This window comes from Taurulus bubalis (assembly GCF_910589615.1).
Source record: "Taurulus bubalis genome assembly, chromosome: 5".
In the NCBI taxonomy this organism is placed as follows: Eukaryota; Metazoa; Chordata; class Actinopteri; order Perciformes; family Cottidae; genus Taurulus; species Taurulus bubalis.
In genome coordinates this window covers 343,536-366,702 of record NC_136593.1, presented here as the reverse complement: position 1 = coordinate 366,702, position 23,167 = coordinate 343,536, and the positions used below count along the sequence as shown (strand labels likewise).

Below are 23,167 nucleotides of genomic sequence, written 5' to 3'. Positions count from 1 at the left end.
CGAGTCATAGCATAGCATGTGGGACGCGAGTCATAGCATAGCATGTGGGACACGAGTCATAGCATAGCATGTGGGACACGAGTCATAGCATGTGGAACAAGATTCATAGCATAGCATTTGGAACATAAGTCATAGCATAGCATGTGTGACACGAGTCATAGCATAGCATGTGGGACGCGAGTCATAGCACAGCATGTGGGACACGAGTCATAGCATAGCATGTGGAACACGAGTCATAGCATAGCATTTGGAACATAAGTCATAGCATAGCATGTGGGACATGAGTCATAGCATAGCATGTGGGATACGAGTCATAGCATAGCATGTGAAACATGAGTCATAGTATAGCATGTGAAACATAAGTCATAGTATAGCATTTGGAACATAAGTCATAGCATAGCATGTGGGACATAAGTCATCGCATAGCATTTGGAACATAAGTCATAGCATAGCATGTGTGACACGAGTCATAGCATAGCATGTGGGACACGAGTCATAGCATAGCATGTGAAACATAAGTCCTAGTATAGCACGTGGAACATAAGTCATAGCATAGCATGTGGGATACGAGTCATAGCATAGCATGTGGAACATAAGTCATAGTATAGCACGTGGAACATAAGTCATAGCATAGCATGTGGGATACGAGTCATAGCATAGCATGTGGAACATAAGTCATAGCATAGCATGTGGAACATAAGTCATAGCATAGCATGTGGAACACGAATCATAGCATAGCATGTGGAACACGAGTCATAGCATAGCATGTGGAACATAAGTCATAGGGTTATGCTACAGTATGTCACTAATACATGTCGAAACAAGAAGTCACAGGACAGCATATTATTATATGTAAAAACATAAGTAAATAATGTAATTGTGTAGTATAACTTAAAAAAGTCAATGAAAGTCAGAGTATCACCTGTCAAGGAAATGTCAGTTAATATCAGAGTAGAGTTTGCCCATCACCAGCAAACAAAAGATATTAAGATTCATTGTTGTGACGACTAACTACGACTTAAAGGCCATAAAACCAAAGCAAAGTTGATGCACAATGTTTTCCTTATGTTGAATTTTTTTATGTGAAGATGTTGGCCTGATTATCTGCCCAGAGAATTGTTTACATTCCTTAAAATGCAATAAAAAAATGCACTAAAGAAATGTATTACTGTTATGTTTGCTTTGTTTGTCATGTTTTTGTTGTGTTATGAATTCAATTTGAATTGAAACTGAATTGTGTTATATAATAGTGACAATAAATGAGCCATAAACCAGTGGATCTAAAAATATACAACTCAGGTGCAGAATAAGTGCATAAGGGTTGGCCTAAGAAGAAGATGCAAAATAATATATAATACACGGCCAAAATGTCCCACCCTCTGATTTGCGCAATCGACGTAATTTCAACGGATTCTGAAACCTAAGACGCTACGCTTTCCAGTGATATACGGTACATTAAAACCAGGTGCAGGGGAGGGCTGGAAGCGATCAGACCACGATAGAAGCCGGAGAACAACAGTAGAGAGGTTGAGTAAAACTTGTGAGAATATAACGGTGTTATAACGGTGTTTTAGTGGCGTTTTAGTTGGCGTTTTCTTCGTAAATAATATTTTAGTGTTGCAAATTATACTGACAGTCTTGTTTCTGAAAGTTTTTGAGTCTTTTTTGCCGTGTTTTCTCAAGGTTCGCACTTTCTTTTCTTTTTTCTTTTGGAGTGTTTTTCCGTCAACACCTGAATTAGAGATGTCCAGGAAATCAACGAGGGAGAGGAAAGTCCCGGCAAAATTTGTGGAGGATGATGGACAGGAGGAGTGTCGCCATCTCCATCACAGTAAGTAATAGTTTGTATACACTGGATATTTATTCCCAGCTTTATTACAATGAGATCATTTGTTCTCATTGGCTTTGTCTCAAATTGCTTTACTGCTTTATTTATTACTTTTCCTATTCTTATACTGTTGAACATTTTTCCTAGAAACACATGGGTTTATTTTGGATAAATCATATCTAATCTTATGATATATCTTTATATTTTTAGAGATTCTTCTGATGAAGGGCCATCGACTAGTGGTTGTGGTCGTGGGCCATCGAGAGGCTCCATCAGGTGGATCCGGGATGGGGACCTGCTGTTCATCAAATGGATGGACACCAGGGAGGTCTCCATCTGCTCCACTGTCCATCCTGTGTTGACAGATGAGACGGTCCTGCGGTGGAAGAAGACCGGTGATGGGTCCAGTCAGAGGGCCCTTATCCCCAGACCCACAGCTGTGGGTGAGTATAACAAATACATGGGGGGAGTGGACACCTCTGACCAGATGCTGGGAACCAACTCGGTCCACAGAAAAACGAAGAGATGGCCCATGACCGTGTTTCAGCATCTTTTTGACATTGCTGTCACAAACAGCTTCATTGTGCACAAGGAGCTCAGCATGAGTCAGGAGAAGAGGCCAATGACACGCCAGGCTTTCCAGGAGGAGCTGTGTGCAAAGCTGCTCGGCGCCACTGGCTGGCCCACTTAAGCCCCCCACTCAAGGCCACTTTCCGGTTCCCACCAACCAAAACAAGGACACTGAAAAAAGAGAGTCGGCAAGCAAAGGGAGGAAACAGTGCACTCTCTGCCATAAAAGAACACCCTGGAAGTGTGAGGAGTGCAACGTTGGGCTCTGCCTTCACAAACCAGGAACTGTTTCAGAGATTATCACTTCAAATTGTTTAGAAAGAGAAATCTGATGAAAATTCAATTCTGTTTCTTAACTTTTTTGTTATTACACACTGTTTTAAGCATGTATAACATATAATAATGACAAATAATTGCCAGATTTTGAAAGATACATTTCTCCTGAAAAAAGGAGCAAAAGAACATGTTTTGACATATTTATTGATAAATAAGAAAAAAAAGGACCAGACGGACTGTTAACATTACAGATCTAAAAGGGTTAATGGCATTTCAATCGGAGCAAATTAAACTCTTTACCAACTCAGTTCTGAAAAGAAATGAAAATAAAGAAACTGAAGGAGAGAGAAGACAAGAAGACAAAAGATAAACATTGACTTTGTGTGTGTGTGTTTTATATATGCTGGTGTGTGCCTTTAGGTGTGTACATGACTTCTGTTACCTGTGAGTGAGTCAATGCATGCTTCCTGCAGACATTTGTGTAGTGTGTGTGTGCGTGTGTGTGTGTGTGTGTGTGCGTGTGTGTGTGCGTGCGAGCGTGTGTGTGTGTGTGAGAGAGTTTTGTATTCTTTGAGTGTACCTTTTTGGATGTGTGTGTGTGGATCATCTCAGCCCAAAGCCGAGCTGACAGACAGCTTCCCTCGGAGGAGCCCCTCAGTGCTGCTGATTGATACCATAATGCCGAGGTACAGGCGCTGTCCTTGGTGCTGATGCTAATGGCAGGTGCATGCATATGGATGAGCTCCTTAGGAATCAACCGGCTAAATAAAGGATGAGGCTGTTGGCTCAGAGTTGCGTTCATCACTCTGATTGATTGGAAAGAGAAAAAACTCTGCCTCTAACAACCTGTGTACTTCTGTGTTGCTCCTCAGGGATCACAATGGGAGCAGGTGACTGAAAGGAGGGCTCCAGACTGTTACTGCCTCTGGAAATAGACCTTTACTCTTCAGCATAGTTGTATGAGTTGATTCTCGCCATCAAGAACGAGCTTGCTTCTGGAGGCTTTTGTCTTCCAGAAAAATGTAATCTGACATTTTATATATTCAAAAAGAAGAAAAAAACACAAGGTACATTGAATTGTTTGGTCAATAGTAACCGTGTCTTGTTGTGTGCTGAAGGGAGATCGAGATAGAAAACAACAAGGCCACACACACATCAACACCACAGTAGAAGTACTCATCAGCAGGCATATCAAACCAGTGAGTGGTGCATTCAGAGACCCGGCACAGAGCTGTTAGCTCCTCATGCTACCTGAGAGGGGTCTCTGGTCATTCACAGAGATAATGAGATCACAGATGCCTTAAACAAGGATTTTTTAAAGCTGCTTTCACTGTTTTCTTCAGCGTCTGAGCAGGAACCACACATCCCTCTGACACCTTCAACTTCCTGAGCTGTGGCAGAAAGAGTGATCCTTGGTGGGCTTTCTATCAGGCCAACGTTAAGAGTCTATTTGGGAGAAGAACTGGAGGTACCTCAGCAACCTGATCATCCAGAACTACGAGCTCACCTGTGTTTCTGCATTGTGAACGCTCACCTCTGAACTAGGGAGGAGACGGTGACATCACTACAAGAGACCCATCAGTCAGTGATACAGGAGAGACAGAACACAACCTTGTGGATCATCAATGCTCATGACTTCTAAAACCTGTTGTTGACTTTGACTACTTTTATCTATTGGTTGAAAAGGAAGAGATCCAATTAGCATCCAGTAGATGTAATGCGTCCAGGTCACTCACTTCTGTTTAGGAAAGAGTTTGTAAAAGAAAAGAAAAAGCAGCATGCAGAAGCTAAATTAAGCCATCTGCATGTTCTATAACAAAGAACAACGCTCAGATGAATGTATAACATAATCGAGGAGCCTGTAAAGAGAGAGATGAGATCCCGTTCAACATGTTGGTCCCTTTATTTCATGTCAACCACATTTCAAACAACTAAACAACCAAAGCAACGGCATCACCAGATCTAAACAACACTCTAATTGACAGATAATCTTCAGAACAATAATGATACAAAAAAAATTTACAAATCAGGTCAAAGAAAACAACCTAACTAAATAAATAGTACAGATGAACCAAGCCAACCAAATGAAACCGTTGTGGAAATAAGAAACATTGCTGTCTTTCACATTGTCTTCATTGCATCTCAGTCTCCATTGGGCCTATTGGGTCCATTGGGTCTATTGGCAAGTCGGACTGGACTCCAGAGAATAAAGGAAACAGAAGAGCCTGAAACCTACGAGCAAAAGTAGTAACGATGTAGATGTTCACAAGAGACCTTCAGCTTTGTGAAAGGAAAACAATAATAATCTTATTAGAGGAAAGTAAGACCTGTCTGTCTTTGAGTTACGCATATATATAGGTTTTTATTTTTTCATGTTGATGCTACTTCACTAAACTGCTTCAGGTGGATGATAAAAAGAAAAAGCTTTATCTCCCCATCTTCCTTTTGACAAGGTACACAGAAGTGGCATGAGGGAACATGAATACAAAATTCCAGTTTTCACAGAGGGAGTAACGAGCAACCATCAAAACCATCAACAAGCAGCTCTGATGCCATAAAGCTACAAGCTATTGATCGATTGGTCGGGTTGCCATGATTTCAGTTTTTCAGTAAAAAAAAAATCAAAACCAACTGGACAAAAGAAGTAGAATAAGAAGCATTTTGTGGAATGACCGTATTATGAATCTATTTAATGTTCAACAGTCAACATGAGCTGCAGGGTAGCCTGTTAAAACATACCCTGAACCCAGAGAATCAGTTGCCTCCGAACTGACTCTGCTGCTTTGAGACCATAACCTGGGTGTGTGACTGCTCGTCTCGTCCTATTTACAGTCCGGGTGGATAAACAGTATCAGATTTACACCAGACTGACTTTACAAAAAGCCATTCAAAAACATTTAGAAATATTTTTTTTCTTTTTCTTACACCCAAAGGAGCAAACCTGGAGCAGATGGCAACAACAATAAGAACAACAACAACAACATTTGGTCTTAAAGGCAACGCATGACTTGTCTTTTGTCTGTAGAGCTGTTGTTTCTTTTCACCATGCACGGACTGCTTACTTGAGCTTGAGCATGCTACGGCTTCCTGTTGTAGTGGTGAGTCAGACTGCCTTGAAGCAGCAGGAGGAAAAGAAACCGCACTGAGAAGAACAATACGCGTTGAGCGAGAGGTCCGACAGCCACGAGGAGATTCATCAGCTCCTGATTTCAAACAAGGAAGTCGGAAACATTACGAGCTTTGATCTTTTGATTTTCTGAATGTTGAGGCGTCGCTCAGCTAGGCGTGAGGGATCTTCAGTGTGTCTTCACAGGGAGACAACGTTCAGGTAGAAGAGATCTCAGGAGGAAGAAATGGATGTCACATGACAGCCCGAGAGAGAAGGAACATGTCTGTAAGCTCTCATCATCTCACACGGAACCCACACACCCTCACACACACTCACTCACACACACTCACACACCCTGACTCACACACTCACACGAACGTACACGCACTCACACACCCACATGCACGTACACGCACTCACACACCCTGACACACCCTCACTCACACACGCTCACACGCACACAATCACACACACCCTCACACACGCACCCACACAGCCTCACACGCACACACACGCACCCACACAGCCTCACACGCACACACACGCACCCACACAGCCTCACACGCACACACACGCACCCACACACACACACGCACTCACACACGCACGCACTGTCACTCACACACCCTCACACACGCACCCACACTCAACACGCACCCACACACGCACCCACACGCACACACACACCCACACTCACACACGCACGCACTGTCACTCACACACACACGCACTCACACTCAACACACACTCAACACACTCAACACTCACACACAGGTGGGCGTGTCTCTTGTGTGCCCCAGCGTTGGCCATTCAGCCCACAGCTGATCAGAAGGAGCTGAGCGCCTCCAGAGCCACTTCATAGCAGAACTTGTACTGTTCCTGTGGAGGAAACAAGGGAAGCAAAGGTTTGAATTCTTCATATCCTGAAACATCCTCAATGTAACGTTGCCTGAGCATCAGCTGATGAATTCAAGATGATTCAGATACAAAGATATACACACTGTAGATATCAAGAATGCTGTCAGCTTAAAACAACTATAAATGGTAATCAATCTTTATTAAATAAATATTTCATGCATATCTCAATATATATATATTATTATATTATTATATATATAAATATATATATATATATATATATATATATATATTATTATATAATTAAGGTATTGAGGCTTTACAAAAGAATAGAAAAACATACAAAATATATGATGTATATATGTATATATATATATATATATATATATATATATATATATATATATATATATATTATACATATATGATATATGTATGAATATATATATAATATATATAAACATATGTATAAATATACAAACATTTATAATATATTTAAATAATATAATATATGGTAAGAAAAATTACAGAATTGAAATGTAATTGTATCTGTTTGTGTGGTTATGTAGGAAAGGTGTGTTGGTGTATGTCTGATGAAACTTAATAACTCTGTGAAATGAAATGATCAGATCTCCTCAAGCATTTCACTTCATTATCATAACCACCAACAGCATGTTTGATCCTAATCACTTGATAAAGTGTGTGTATGTGGGTGGGGGGGGGTTGTGGGTCCTCACCATGGTCTCCACCATATTCGTCTTGTTGTTCCTCAGTGTTTTGACGGTGTGGAAAACGTCCACAATGTTCTGCTGCTGGATCATCTCATTGATGCTGCAGACGGCACAGAACGTTCCAGAACGCCCTCCGCCGGTACTGAGGAGGGAGGAGGGAAAACCTTTAAAACCTCAGTGTGTTCGAAACATAGAAAGACAAATGAAAAGAATAAGATGAGAGAGTAAAATGGAAGATGAAATAAAGAAAAGAGAGAATCAAGAATGAAAGAAAAGTGGAGCTGATTTGAAGTCAAAGAGCTCTTCTTCAAACTTCATAACGCGCTCATCGTTGAACGCGTTGAACACATTATGAAGAGCTTATTAACCTCGTTTAATAACAAAGTACCAGCTTCCAAAGTACATATACTTCAATAAATACAGCACGGACCATGTCGGACCACATCAGACATTTGTTCAGCATTAAATACGCATTAGACCCTAACCCTCCAGGACAAGAGAGACATTTTCAGCAGCTCCTGATTGAATCGTCATCGTTTCTGTTTATCTCGGGAGAACTGAGTCTGTGAAATCAATAGCGGCTGATTAGCCAGTGTAGCTGTCTTTAGAAGAAGCAGAGCAAGATGGTGTAGCCGCAACTCACAATGGAGGGTTAGGGTTAGTCAGGAGAGGGTTTGGGTTAGTCAGGAGAAGGTTTGGGTTAGTCAGGAGAGGGTTTGGGTTAGTCAGGAGAGGGTTTGGGTTAGTCAGGAGAAGGTTTGGGTTAGTCAGGAGAGGGTTTGGGTTAGTCAGGAGAAGGTTTGGGTTAGTCAGGAGAGGGTTTGGGTTAGTCAGGAGAAGGTTTGGGTTAGTCAGGAGAGGGTTTGGGTTAGTCAGGAGAAGGTTTGGGTTAGTCAGGAGAGGGTTTGGGTTAGTCAGGAGAAGGTTTGGGTTAGTCAGGAGAGGGTTTGGGGTTGGGGAGGGTTAGTCAGGTTAGGATTAAGGATGGTTAGTCAGGAGAAGGTTAAGGGTTAGTGAAGGTTAGTCAGGAGAGGGTTAGTCAGGAGAAGGTTAGTCAGGAGAAGGTTAAGGGTTAGCGAAGGTTAGTCAGGAGAGGGTTAGTCAGGAGAGGGTTAGTCAGGAGAAGGTTAGTCAGGAGAAGGTCAGGAGAATAGACCCTGTCCTTGGAGGGCAGACTCTGACCCAAACCCGTGGTCAAGACTTTATATCCACACATCATATATATTTATACTTACTTGTGAGTGAAATTATATAAAGTAATTTGTTAAGGCACATCTTAGCTATCTTTAGATATGGGCCTGGTTGTTATGAAAATATGAATTGATACCTTCTTTTTGAGGCATTTACGGGTTTTGGTATGTTTGGCTTCTTTGTAGCACATTTTAGATCGAAATAAAGTTATATAACTGAGATAAATGTGTATGTGTGTTACTTGTGGGAATCAGAGAGAAAAATATAGAAGATAGAAGAATCGATGACCGATCTACAAATGAATGTTATCAGCAGCTAGATGTGTGTGTGTGTGTGTGTGTGTGTGTGTCTGATGAACTTACAGGCAGTGTACCACCGTCCTCCCATCTCCTCCATCATACTGCTCCTGCCACTTTGCCAACCTCCTGACCAACTGGAGGATGGAGCGCTTAGAAAGGGGCGTGTCCCTGTAGGCCGGCCAACCAATGAACTGAAAGTGCTGCACCAGGCGGTAACCGTCTTGTGGCTGGAAAGATGAATTAATGAATAATCAGCAGTGTGTCGTCATTTTAAACCACTGTAACAAACTAACTTTCTTATGACAATACTTTGAAAGAAGACATAGTTTGGACAACGTGTTTTTGGTTTATGAAATCTGAAGTCTTTTCAAAAGGTTTTGTAGCTGCTACCCCCCAGGAGGAGCCGAGCGGGGTTCTAAGGTTGAGTCCATTTCCTCTCTCCACTTCCTCCATCTCCCCTTCCAATCAAATCTATTTATATTCTATTTCTAACTTATATTTTGGCTCACTCGTTTTTCTGTCACTCAATGTCTCAATGTCTCAGTGTGATGCACTCACTCTACTCTAGAGAAAAGAGGAAGGGAAGAGGAAGACAGGAAGAAGACATAGTAATTCGTAAAGAGTAAGGGAAGAGGGTTACCCTGGCCATATTGCAGATCCTGAAGATTCGGTTGATGATGTCTTCATCGATGTCTGCCGATATGAATTCAACTTGAATGGGACCGTAGCAACAGGAACTTTTTTCTGGCCAGTACTGCATACATAACTAAAATAAAAGAGAACGAGGACTCTTAGTATTATTCATGACACATATATTATACACATTTATAGTAATATTTCAGCACCTGCGCCGCGTCCATCTCGTTCAGCATCACGATGGAGGAGCAGTTGTAGTCGAACACGAGCCTCCAGAAGTCGCCCATGGTGTTTGGCAAAGGATGCTGGGTAACAATGAAGGCCGCAGGCTGCTTGTGGCTCTGGAGTAATAAATACCAACAACGAGCACACGATAAACAGCTGGCTGCCAGAGGATGGCCTCTGTATACAGGTCGGAAGGCACATTTGTGATTTTTGATGTTGGGCTATACAAAATAAATTGAATTGATGGAGTAATCTCTGAAGCGCGGGAGAGTAAATAATAGACACTATAAAAAAGACAACGGCCACACATTCATGTCCCACATGTAGACTCACGTCCATCAATGCAGCGTTGATGTAGTTGGAGCTCTCCCCGTCCACAGAGATGAGGAACGGCAGGCACCTGTCCGCCGACAGAACGTCCATGCTGCGGTTCTTGTCGTGGTTCCTGGGGAGTAAACCAACACTGCAGTCCTCCGGACGGACTCTAGGGGTCACTATGTTCAGCGTCTGATTGGCAGAAAAGATGTTTATTAGACTCTGCTAAAAACATAGCCAAGTTGTTGAATAAGATAATAGAGCTCCAGTTATCGTCAGATAGAGAGGACAGAAACCTTCACTATGGAGACTCACCGGGGACACAAGAGGGCTCCCAGAAGGTACATCTTAAAAGGTCTTTAAGGTAAAAATGTGCCATCTTTTATGTGGAGGACCATTCAGTGTTGATGGACCATCTAATCCACTGCCAATATGTAAGGTATGTTGACTGAGAAGGTTGACCTCCATTGCAAGAATGCTTCTTACATCTAAAGGAAGAAATGCAGCCACACACCTTCTGAATTCATGTTTCTCTCTTACACCAAACACACAGCAAGTGGTTCGTCTTTCCACTGTTCGACATTCAGCAACTCTTATTCAGTCAAAATAAATCCTTAATTCACAGAGCAGATCAGCTGTTCGGCTGCAGCGGCTCTCACTCCTTCTTTAGAGGCAAACCGTTATGTTTGAAAACTACAGTGACCTGCTGGTCTTGGTTGTCTTGTCCCGTTTAATCTCAGGGATCTTGCAGGTCTCCAGCACACCTTTTGTAGTGAGGAGGAAAACAGCACCCGGCTAAAGCTGCCCAAGCTGTCATTCATCACTGCAAAAGTGTTAAGGTCAACCAGTCGTCTCTGGAGGGTCCAGATCCTCCAGCTGAGGACCGGAGCCAGAATCCTGTCAAGTGTGCACTGTGAATCATCGTCTGCACCTATAAACGCCACACAGGTGACTAAAACGAGGATCCTTGAGTGGCATTGCGCCCTCTAGCTTCCAAAGATGAGGGAGCAGCTCTTCTTCTACATTACTAACTCTACTTTCTTTTTCCATGGATTCGTGGCTGCCTGGAACCGACCCTGCCCCCGGTCCTTCCCCCTGCCATGTGCCATGTATCGTGGCTGCCTGGAACCGGTCCTGCCTGCTGCCATGGCCCTGCTGATGGAACTGGCCTGGAACCGGTCCTGCCAGCTACCATGGCCCTGCTGATGCCCCCCCTCCCTCCCTCCTCTCTCCCTCCTTCTGCTTCATGGATCTTGGTTATCTGGATCATGGACCATGCCTACTACTCATTATATGAATAATTTCTGTCATATTCATGTATTGTGCTGTAACTCTGTTACGTTATTTATTCTGGTCACATGACATCTATTGCTTCTGTCCATCTGGGGAGAGGGATCCTCCTCTGTTGCTCTCCTGAAGGTTTCTTCACCTTTTTTCCCAGTGAAAGGGTTTTTACTCTCTTTATTAGGGCAGTTGTTCCTGATCTGATGTGAGGTCCCGGGACAGGATGTTATGTTACAGACTGTAAAGCCCTCTGAGGCAAACTTGTATTTGTGATGTTAGGCTATATAAAATAAACTGAATTGAATTCTTCCTGTTGCCCAGAGCAACGTATCCTCATCCGACGTATGATATCCTACAAAAAGTTATTCCTCATTTGTTGAGCTTTTCCCTTTAAAAACCATCAACTTGTCCTTTTCCGCTCGTTACATGAAAACAGTCGTTTCTAATTAAACTCAGTTCAGGCAACAGAAGTACTTGGTTAGGTTTAGGAAAAGGTCGTGAAATACGTGGTTTGGTTTTTAGGGTTTTAAAATAAACGTTTTTTTGACCCATCCAGCTCCAGCGCTGAGCTTTTTACTTCCTCCTAAAATAAATATTTTGAGGGATAACTTCGAAGTAAGACTTATTATTTTTCATGCTGATGAGACCCACCTACCCTGAGACACAAAAGAAAAACAGTTAGAACTGCAGGCATCTTTCTCACTATATCCCTAACTCAGATAGGTAGAGATATGACTTGAGGGGTAGGTTAAACCCAGGATTAAGGTTTGGGTCTCCAAGGAATGAATGTAAGTCCAGTCAATGTACTCACGATGTGCTTGTGCTCACCTGGAACTCGTCTTTAATCTGGCTGGAGTTGGTCTGTGGGTCCAGTCTGCTGATGTTGTAGTAGATAGCTCTGAACTCACACACTGGAATGGCTGTATTCCCACACAGACACGCCTCCAATATGGCATCATGAACAAACACGTACTGCTCCTGCAACAAGAGCCAGAGCAGCGGGTCAAAGACATGCTGGAGTCCAAATGACTCTGTGTGTGTGTGTGGATGCATGACTTGTGCGTGTGTGTGTGTGTGTGTGTGTGTGTGTGTGTGTGTGTGTGTGTGTGTGGACGCATGACTTGTGCGTGTGTGTGTGTGTGTGTGTGTGTGTGTGGGTGTGTGTGTGGACGCATGACTTGTGCGTGTGTGTGTGTGGACGCATGACTTGTGCGTGTGTGTGTGGCTGTGTGTGTGTGGACGCATGACTTGTGTGTGCGTCTCACACCATACACCTGACGACAAGTTGAGAGCAAACAGTGTGTGCGTGGTTGATTTAGAAAGTATGTGTGCATACAGCTTGTGTGTGTGTGTGCGTGTGTGTGTCTGTGTGTCTGTGTGTCTGTGTCTGTCTGTGCACGCCCACCTCTGTCTGCACCATGTTGACTCGTTGTGACCTCAGCTCTCGGATGCAGTTGAAGATGTCGACCACGCCCTCGTTCTCTGCCATGTCCAGCATGATGTCCACGGCAGTGAAGCAGCCCGTCCTGCCGGCTCCGGCACTGGAGACCAAGACAACAATGAGAAGAAGAGTCTCATGTCCAAACCTCTCGTTGGTCTTCAGTTTGGAGCTCCTGGTGAACAGCTTGTTCCCACCAGAAGAGGAGTTACACAAAATAACCTCATGGAAGTTATTAACACCACCAACTCATCGAAAGATGGATTAGTGCAGGATTTCAAATCAGACTTTCATGTTGATGTATTAAAGAGAGAGAGAGAGAGAGAACATGTTGTGTCACTCACTGTCCTTCAGGATATCATGAAGTCATGGTGCCTTCTATAAAGGCCAAAACAATACGCAAGGGTCTGGTATAGAGGAGAGCTGACCAATCACATTTCACCAGTAAAACAAGGGAAGTCACACATATGGCTAATGCTTGATGAAAGTATTGGACTAGCTGCCTACATTCCTCCAGCAGAGTCTCCTTACTATGAGGACGTCTTTGATTCCCTCCACACACAGATCAGCCATTTCCAGGCCCAAGAAAATGTGCTGCTGTGTGGAGACCTGAATGCAAGGACTGGATATGAGCCTGACTTCCTAGATCCACAGGGCAACAGCCATGTGTTTGGTCAAGCCCCCTCCACATCACACCAACCGTCATCACCGGAACAACCTGGACGTCAAATAAACCAAAGTGGCAGGGAGGTAGTGCACCTGTGTCGGGCCTTAGGCCTGTACATAGTGAATGGTAGGTTCAGAGGGGACTCTTTAGGGAGGTTCACATACTCCTCAGCTTTTGGTTGTAGTCGACTATGCTCTCACTGACACGGACCCCTCCACTATTGAATTTTGTACCGTATGTCTCTGCAACTGCTGCTAAATTTAGAATTGGAAAAATCCACAAATCAGCTGCACGGGTCAAAGTTGAGAAAAATTAATAAAATAGCTGCTTAAAACCAGAATTTTACGGTAGTTAATATAATTCGTTCGGATTGGTAGTGCGTTCACTGTCAGGCAGCAATCCCCTCTCTCAGACCACAACAATAAATGTCTACTTTAAAACCTCGAACCAACTCAACCCCCCCAATAAGGATTCCAGTAAGCTGTACAAACTCAACCCAACATACAGATGGACTCAAGACAGCGGTGACAAATTCCTTTTGGCGCTAAATTCCCCTGAGCTAATTAGTAAAATACTGGAATTCAGGGTAAATCAGTCCGACACGACCAGTTGGTGTTAACATGGCCACTGCTGACGTCAAGACACTCTTTCACGAGGCAGCTACTAAAGCCAACCTTACCAAAATGAAGAGACAGCATAAGAAAAAGCAAAATAATGAAAAAAGGTTTGACAATGAATCAAAGTATCAGAAGAAATCTGCGAAAAATATCGAACTTAAAACATCACCAACCAAACAAGCTAGACTTACAAATTAGATTTAGCAAAACTCTCAAAAGATATAAATACACAATTAGGAACAAAAAACTGAATTATACAAATGGAAGATTGAAGGAAATTGAAAGCTCCATCCATCAAAACCAATTATGGGATATGTTGAATAACCTGAGCTCAACAAAACCACAACTACCCATTCAGGACCGTGACATCTGGAAATCACACTTTCTGAATCTCTATAAAGACAGTCCACCAAGTTAACTCAATTCAAACCACACAATTACTGGAGAAAACAATCAAAACCTTCTTGACTTGATCAACTAGAATTGATTTAAAATAAAATGTATCAAAACAAAAAAAGGCAGTAAGAGCTGCATTTGGTGGTTGTGCACATCTAAAGTGACTGAGTGATGGTCGTGAATCCTACAGGGTAAATGTGACTGCTCAAGAACCGGTTACTTAAACTGTGTGATATGGAGAGAGGGAGAAAGAGAGAGAGAGAGAGAGAGAGACACAGAGAGAGAGAGACACAGAGAGAGAAATACAAGCTGTTCTACGTGTATGAATGGTTGATAATGATGTGGCACCTGGCATGGTAGCTCCTCCCATCAGTGTGTGAATGGGTGAATGATGTCATGTAGTTTTAAAGCGCTGCGAGTGGTCAGAAGACTAGAAAAGAGAAATATAAGTACGGGTCCATTACTATTGTCAAAGAGAGAGAGAGACAGAGGGAGAGAGACAAAAAGGAGGGAGGACCTCAGCAGATTACCTGTCAGCCTCTGTGATTAATGTGGGCCTTTGTGTGTGTGTGTGTGTGTGTGTGTGTGTGTGTGTGTGTGTGTGTGTGTGTGTGTGTGTGTCCTCACCTGCAGTGGGCCACTATGGGCCCGGCATCAGGCGGGTTCAGGAACTTGACCTGCCGGATGAAGCCCAGCAGGCCGGTTGCGTAACACGGGACCCCGTGGTCCGGCCAGCTGGTGAAGTGGAACTGCCGGAGCTCCCGGGTCTCGTGGTGACTCTTCTGAACGACACAAGTCAAGGCGTTACACCTCAGTCGTAAGAACCAGTTCTCTAGATCAGGGGTGTCAAACTCATTCTAGTGAAAGGGCCGCATGCTGCCCATTTTGATGTCAAGTGGACCAGTAAAATCACAGTATAATAACGCATACATAATGACAATATTTCTCTATGTTTGAATCATTGGTGAAGCTTTTTGGATGATAAACCCTATTTTAAAAAGGTATTTCTACAATAAACTAGAAACATGAAGACCAAAGATTCAGACATCAGCCCACTGTTTACCTGCCTGGGCTCTCTGCAGATTCCCTCGCAGTTTGGGCGATATCTTTTGTAATGTCAGTACCGCAATCAATTGTGACTGTTACTCATTGGTTACCATGCCTGTCTTACAATCAGAGGATCCGTGGTTCAAGTCCCAACTCAGGTAGTTTATTATTTTTTTTGTGTGCAATTTTAACAATTATCTCGCAGGACTAGACCTCCTGGCGGTCCGGATCCGGCCCGCGGCCGTATGTTTGACACCCCTGCTCTAGATGATGACGAACACATGAAAGTCTCCAACGGTATAGAGAGACCAAGAGACGGAGCGGGTCAGGAACCTACGAGCCTGTCTGGCTCTTTGGGCTCTTCTGGGGCCCGGAGCCCAGAGGCTGATCCTGGCTCATCTGCATCAGCTAAAGGGGAGGTTTGTGGAGCCGAGGGCCATTCTGACATGCTTCTGCTTTAATAACTCAAATCAATGTATTCCATGAAGCTGTTCTAAGCGGGGAGGCGTGTCCTCCTCAGAACAGAAGAGTGTACACGCCCACCTTGCCTTCACAAGCTCCTCCCTGTTCTCTGCCTTCTGTGGACTGGAAATGAAGCTCTGGTGGATCCGTATTTGTGACTCTGTTACGCTGGTGACTCGTGTCCCTGCCGCCCGCCACCAGGAGGCGCCAATGAGGAACAGAGACCGCTTTCCTTTTGTCACAGCTGCAAGTTAAATACATTGTTTTCAAACTATTCTCCCATCTTTACAGGGAAAACCACATATCATGTTTTGGTTTAAAATATGTAGACGAGAGGTTGTTGACTGCTCGTGTCACGCGGGACATAAACACGGCTCTCCTGGATCAAGGACCGGTTCTTATTGGACCTCCCCTCCCTGTGTGGGGTTTCGTGGTCTTGCTACTTCCTGGTTCATGATTACGTGGATGACATAAGACATTATTTTGTGGATTATCTATGAATTACAGAACATTACTGTATGAGAACAAACTGAATTGTAGCCGTTCTTCATTCAGAAGTGGGCGTGGCTTCATCTCTCAGCTCGAACATTTTTGGGATTGTTAATGATTGCAATGGCTCAGACCTGAGGAGGAAGTCCCACTGTAAGGCTGACATGTAATACTACTACTAATATATAATGCTTTCTAACGTACAGGGATAAACCTCTGAGACGGCAATCCAAGAGCTTCAGGCCCATCGATGAAGCATGCCTGTCTTTGTCTCTTAAATATCAACTTGAGTTCTTGATCCTCAAGATCACTCTGAAAAAAATGTGCAGCTTCAAAGTGAAGAACAAATGTGAAGGTGACAATAAGTAGTTAGAGAGAACAAGTATGAAATAATTGTTTAATAAAATACAGGTTCTGGTTCTGGTCTGACCGCCGGCTACTCAAGCAGACAGTCAGCCGGTCTGAAAGTCCTGCACCTCTTCCTGAGGGCTCAGATCCAAAAGCTCATCCAGACCAAAGAGCTTTGATTGAAGAAGGTTCAAGGAGTTAATACAGATATGAGCCGGGTCCACTCGCAGGAGACGCACATCACCTCCTCACCTCTGGGGGGCGCTACATAGCTCTGTACGCCAAAACCAGCAGACACAGGAACCCAAAACCACAGGAACAGCTTCTTTCCACTGACCGTCACTCTGATGAACAACCAGACTCCTCCATCTGATACTGACAACTCAGCTGTCTTTAATGTCTTTGTGTCTGTGCTGTCTTTAATGTCTTTGTGTCTGTCTTTAATGTCTTTGTGTCTGTCTTTAATGTCTTTGTGTCTGTGTTGTCTTTAATGTCTTTGTGTCTGTCTTTAATGTCTTTTTGTCTGTGTTGTCTTTAATGTCTTTGTGTCTGTGTTGTCTCCTCCAATGAATCGCCACCTTAATGTGGTGGAGGAGTTTGAGTGGCTCAGTGATCCTGGGAGCTATGTTGTCCGGGGCGTCAGCCCCTGGTAGGGTCTCCCAAGGCAAACAGGTCTCGGGGGAGAGCCCAGACTAAGAGCGGTTCAAAAAACCCTGATGAATAGCAGCCCACGGTCTAAAGCTACCTCGCCCGGACAAGGGAAACCGGGGCACCCTCCCGGAGCCAGACCCAGGAGGGGAGCTCGTCGGCTCGTCTGGTGGCCGGGCTTTCGCCCATGGGGCCCGGTCGGGCTCAGCCCGAAGAAACAACATGGAGCAGCAGTCACCCCGTGGACCCACTACCCGCGGGGAGAATTATCGGGGTCGGGTGCTATGCAGACCGGGCGGCGGGCCAGGCAGGAGACCTGGGCGAGCCGATCGCCGGCAGCATAGACTAGCTCTAGGGACGTGGAACGTCACCTCGCTAGCGGGGAAAGAGCCGGAGCTGGTGGAGGAGGTGGAGCAGTACCAGCTAGATATAGTTGGGCTCACCTCCACGCACAGCATGGGCTCTGGAACCAAACTCCTGGAGAAGGGTTGGACTTTGTCCTTTTCTGGAGTTGCCCAGGGTGAGAGGCGCCGGGCGGGAGTGGGGATACTCACGAGCCCCCGGCTGAGCGCCGCTATGTTGGAGTTTTCCCCGGAGAACGAGAGGGTCGCCTCCCTGCGCCTACGGGTTGCAGGGAGTAAAGCTCTGACTGTTGTTTGTGCTTATGCACCGAACAGCAGTTTGGAGTATCCGGCCTTCTTGGAGTCGGTGGGAGAAGTCCTGGAAAGGGCGCCGCCTGCCGACTCCATAGTTCTCCTGGGAGACTTCAACGCTCACGTGGGCAATGACAGAGAAACCTGGCGGGGCGTGATTGGGGGGAACGGCTTGCCCGATCTGAACCCGAATGGTGTTTTGTTGTTGGACTTCTGTGCTAGCCACAGTTTGTCCATAACGAACACCATGTTCGAGCATAAGGTGGCTCATAAGTGTACCTGGTACCAGAACACCTTAGGCCGGAGATCAATGATCGACTTTGTAGTCGTATCATCTGATCTGCGGCCTCGGGTGAAGAGAGGAGCAGAGCTGTCAACTGATCACCACCTGGTGGTGAGTTGGATCAGATGGCGGGGGAGTCGGCTAGAAAGACCTGGCAAGCCCAAACGTGTAGTGAGGGTGAACTGGGAACGTCTGGCGGAGGATCCTGTCCGGGAGGTCTTCAACTCCCACCTCCGGAAGAACTTCTCACAAATCCCGAGGGAGGCTGGGGACATGGAACCCGAGTGGACCATGTTCAAAGCCTCTATTGTGGACGCGGCTGCTCGGAGCTGTGGCCGGAAGGTCATCGGTGCCTGTCGTGGCGGCAACCCGAGAACCCGGTGGTGGACACGGGGGGTGAGGGAAGCCGTCAAACTGAAGAAGGAGGCCTTTCGGGCCTGGCTGGCCCAGGGGTCTCCTGAAGCAGCTGATGGGTACCGGCAGGCCAGAAGGGCTGCAGCTGCGATGGTCGCGGATGCTAAAACTCGGGCATGGGAGGAGTTCGGGGAGGCCATGGAGAAGGACTTTCGGTTGGTCTCAAGGAAGTTCTGGCAAACCATCCGACGGCTCAGGAAGGGAAAGCAGGGCCTACCCCAGGCTGTTCTCAGCAGGGGGGGGGGGGACTGCTGACCCGGACTGGGGACATCGTCGGGCGGTGGAAAGAGCACTTTGAGGAACTCCTAAACCCGGCTAACATGTCCCCCGGAGAGGGGGCAGCACCGGAAGTCTTTGGGGTGGTTTCTCCCATATCCCTGGTAGAGGTCGCTAAGGTAGTCAAAAAGCTCCTTGGTGGCAAGGCGCCAGGGGTGGATGAGATCCGCCCTGAGATGCTGAAAACGCTGGACATTGTTGGGCTGTCTTGGTTGACACGCCTTTTCAGTGTTGCATGGGGGTCGGGAACAGTGCCCATGGACTGGCAGACCGGGGTGGTGGTTCCCATCTTCAAGAAGGGGGACCGGAGAGTGTGCTCAAACTATCGTGGCATCACACTGCTCAGCCTCCCGGGAAAAGCTTATGCCAGGGTGCTGGAAAGGAGGCTCCGACCGCTTGTCGAACCTCAGATTCAAGACGAGCATTGCGGATTCCATCCCGGTCGTGGAACAGTGGACCAGCTCTTTACCCTTGCAAGACTACTGGAGGGGTCCTGGGAGTTTGCCCAACCAGTCTACATGTGCTTTGTGGACTTGGAGAAGGCTTTCGACCGGGTCCCTCGGGGGTTTTTGTGGGGGGTGCTGCGGGAGTATGGGTTGCCGGACCCGTTGGCACGGGCTATCCGGTCTTTGTACGCCTGCAGTAGGAGGTGTGTTCGTATCCTCGGTAATAAGTCAGACACGTTCCCGGTGGGTGTTGGCCTCCGCCAGGGCTGCCCTTTATCACCGGTCCTGTTCGTGACCTTCATGGACAGGATATCTAGGCGCAGCCAGGGGGTGGAGAGGATCCGGTTCGGGAGTCTCGGGATCGCCTCTCTGCTGTTCGCGGATTATGTGGTCCTGTTTGCCTCCTCGGACTGTGACCTCCAGCATTCACTGGGGCGTTTTGCAGCCGAGTGTGAAGCGGCAGGGATGAGAGTTAGCGCCTCCAAATCTGAGGCCATGGTGCTCTGCCGGAAACCGGTAGATTGCTCCCTCCAGGTGGGGACAAACTGCCTACCCCAAGCGAAGGAGTTCAAGTATCTCGGGGTCTTGTTCACGAGTGAGGGTAAGGTGGAGCGGGAGATCGACAGACGGATCGGTGCGGCTGCAGCAATAAAACAGGCGCTGTACCGGTCCGTCCTGGTGAAGAGGGAGCTGAGCCGGAAGGCGAAGCTCTCCATTTACTGGTCGGTCTATGTTCCAACCCTCACCTATGGTCACGAACTCTGGGTCGTGACCGAAAGAACGAGATCTCGAATACAAGCGGCCGAAATGAGCTTCCTCCGCAGGGTGGCCGGGCTCACCCTTAGAGATAGGGTAAGGAGCTCGGACATCAGGAGGAGCTTGGAGTCGAGTCGCTGCTCCTTCGTGTCGAAAGGAGTCAGCTGAGGTGGTTCGGGCATCTAGTCAGGATGCCTCCTGGACGCCTCCCATTAGAGGTTTTCCAGGCACGTCCAACTGGTAGGAGACCCCGGGGAAGACCGAGGACACGCTGGAGGGATTATATCTCCCGGCTGGCCTTGGAACGCCTCGGGATCCCCCAGAATGAGCTGGAAAGTGTTGCGGGTGAGAGGGAAGCCTGGGTCGGCCTGCTGAACCTGCTGCCACCGCGACCCGACCCCGGATAAGCGGCTGATAATGGATGGATGGATGGGTGTCTGTGTTGTCTTTAATGTCTTTGTGTCTGTGCTGTCTTTAATGTCTTTGTGTCTGTGTTGTCTTTAATGTCTTTTTGTCTGTGTTGTCTTTAATGTCTTTGTGTTGTCTTTAATGTCTTTGTGTCTGTCTTTAATGTCTTTTTGTCTGTGTTGTCTTTAATGTCTTTGTGTCTGTGCTGTCTTTAATGTCTTTGTGTCTGTGTTGTCTTTAATGTCTTTGTGTCTGTGTTGTCTTTAATGTCTTTTTGTCTGTGTTGTCTTTAATGTCTTTGTGTCTGTGTTGTCTTTAATGTCTTTTTGTCTGTGTTGTCTTTAATGTCTTTGTGTCTGTCTTTAATGTCTTTTTGTCTGTGCTGTCTTTAATGTCTTTGTGTCTGTGCTGTCTTTAATGTCTTTGTGTCTGTGTTGTCTTTAATGTCTTTTTGTCTGTGCTGTCTTTAATGTATTTTTGTCTGTGTTGTCTTTAATGTCTTTGTGTCTGTGTTGTCTTTAATGTCTTTTTGTCTGTGCTGTCTTTTTGTCTGCGGTGTTGTCTTTAATGTCTTTTTGTCTGTGTTGTATTCTTCTTAACAAAAGGTAAACGTAACGCCAACAAAAAGTCGTTAAACAAAACAAACATAAGTACTTCAGTTTCCTCCTGGTTCATTGTCTTTAACATAATATAAAACCTCCTCTCTTCTCCTGTCCTCTGTCTCTCCTCACCCCAGCTCCTCACAGGGTCATCAACCTCATCCCTTTCAGCTGGGCAGCAGCCTTGAGCCCGGCTGCCCTGCTGACTGGGAATTGTAGTTCATTCACCATCTGCCATGATGGATTGTAGTCTCTGCTGCAACCACTGGGAGGGGATGTAGCTCCCATTAATGACCCTTCCTCTCATGACATCACACTGCGCTGTCTTTCATGTCTTTTTTTTATATTTATCTTGTTTATTGTATATAATATGTATATATGTACAATGAGAGCTACGTGAAACCGGAGTCAAAAACACACATGGCCAATAAAGCTGATTGTGGTTGTGATCTCACTCCATCTGGCCTGTGGGCTGCTGTGTCTGTTGGGCTGTGGACGTGTGGACACTGATCCCTGTACAGTTTGGTCTCCGTGAAGGGAAGCCAATTGTTTGGTTTCTCCAGATCTGAGTGCAACATACCAGATTATCCGCCTCTGTTTTGGATGCAGTCCAGCGAGTAAATTTAAGTGTTCCATTTGGTCTCTAAATTCAAAACTGCTGGGAAACGGGAAAGGACTGTATTCACGCAGCATCTTCCGAACCAACAAGGAGCATTAGTTTCCCTCTCACTCACATCGGGAGCAACGTGATGTTTCCATCCACAGATCTATATGCTGTAAATTAATATTTATATTGATAGAAGGAACTCTCTCTCAAACATTTTCACTAAGACTGAGGTGCAGAACCTGAATACTCTCTTTGTATCTCACACACACACACACGTGCACACGCACACACATTATGTATTAATAAGTGTGTGTTTGTATGTATTAATGCATACTGAAAAATGACAGGCATTTCAAAGTAAGCTTTTCTTTGAATTTTAGAGTAACTGTGCCCAACCCCCCCCCCCCCCCCCCCCACCCCTCCCACACACAGAGGTGGTATGGATTAATGGCCCGCTAAACGAGCTGACAGCGAGGACTTGAAGTCTCGTTTTCATAAGCTGCTTTCGCACGAGTGAAGGAAGTGTGGAGATATGGATGAAAGAGAGGGGGATGAAAGAGAGAATACACACCACAGCAGTTTTAGTTCATACATGTGTATCGTGTTTTATAAAGGATTTAATTATTTACTTCACCTGTACCACTCTTGATAGTTGATACATTTTTTATAAAATAAAGTAAATAAGTCAAATTAAATTAATTACCAAAAAAAAGAAAGAAAAGTAGAAAGCAAGAAGAAGAGGAAAACACAGACTTCATATCAGAGCTCTTCTTTCTCGTTGTAGAATTTCTCATGTGCAGAAGAACATCAAAGTGCTCAACGAATTCATTACTGACAATAATCTGGACTTTCTCTGTTTAACTGAAACATGGCAAAACCAACAGGACTATTTTTCACGAAACCAGACCCCACCCCCTGGATATTCATGCACGGACAAGCCACGCCACCATGGGCGTGGTGGTGGATTAGCCACAATTTTTCGAAAAGACATCAATACAAGTGCAATAACCATCCCAACTCACTCCTCATTTGAACACCTTGTCATGGATGTGTTTTCTTTAAACTGTCTGGTCCCAAACCCCCAAAACCTAACCCTGCTTTCCCCTCTGATCTGTTGGAATCTCTGCACTTTTCTGTTTGTATCAGAGAGCCACAAACAAACAATGACTGGGGCCATTTTTTTTTCACGTGCTCAGCTGATTGCGCTTTAGGGTTAGGGTTAGGGTTAGGGTTAGCGCTTTGCCTGGAGCCGCCCCTGTGATCCCGGTGGAGCTACGGAGAAGGGCTCGGG

General features: G+C 45.5%; 1 protein-coding gene across 1 annotated transcript in view; it reads right to left on the bottom strand.

Moving 5' to 3' along the window:
- Positions 1-6,608: 6,608 nt before the first annotated feature.
- Positions 6,609-23,167, bottom strand: part of ptprt (protein tyrosine phosphatase receptor type T) — a gene marked incomplete at its 3' end in the record, with an annotated part of 227,370 nt that continues 210,811 nt past the window's right edge. The window contains exons 28-36 of the mRNA XM_079218368.1: positions 15,068-15,222; positions 12,728-12,863; positions 12,151-12,300; positions 10,057-10,230; positions 9,708-9,839; positions 9,503-9,628; positions 8,926-9,089; positions 7,379-7,514; positions 6,609-6,662 (exon numbers count right to left, since the gene is read on the bottom strand). Coding sequence (XP_079074494.1) covers positions 6,609-6,662; positions 7,379-7,514; positions 8,926-9,089; positions 9,503-9,628; positions 9,708-9,839; positions 10,057-10,230; positions 12,151-12,300; positions 12,728-12,863; positions 15,068-15,222 — 1,227 coding nt within the window. The remainder of the gene's footprint in view (positions 6,663-7,378; positions 7,515-8,925; positions 9,090-9,502; positions 9,629-9,707; positions 9,840-10,056; positions 10,231-12,150; positions 12,301-12,727; positions 12,864-15,067; positions 15,223-23,167) is intronic.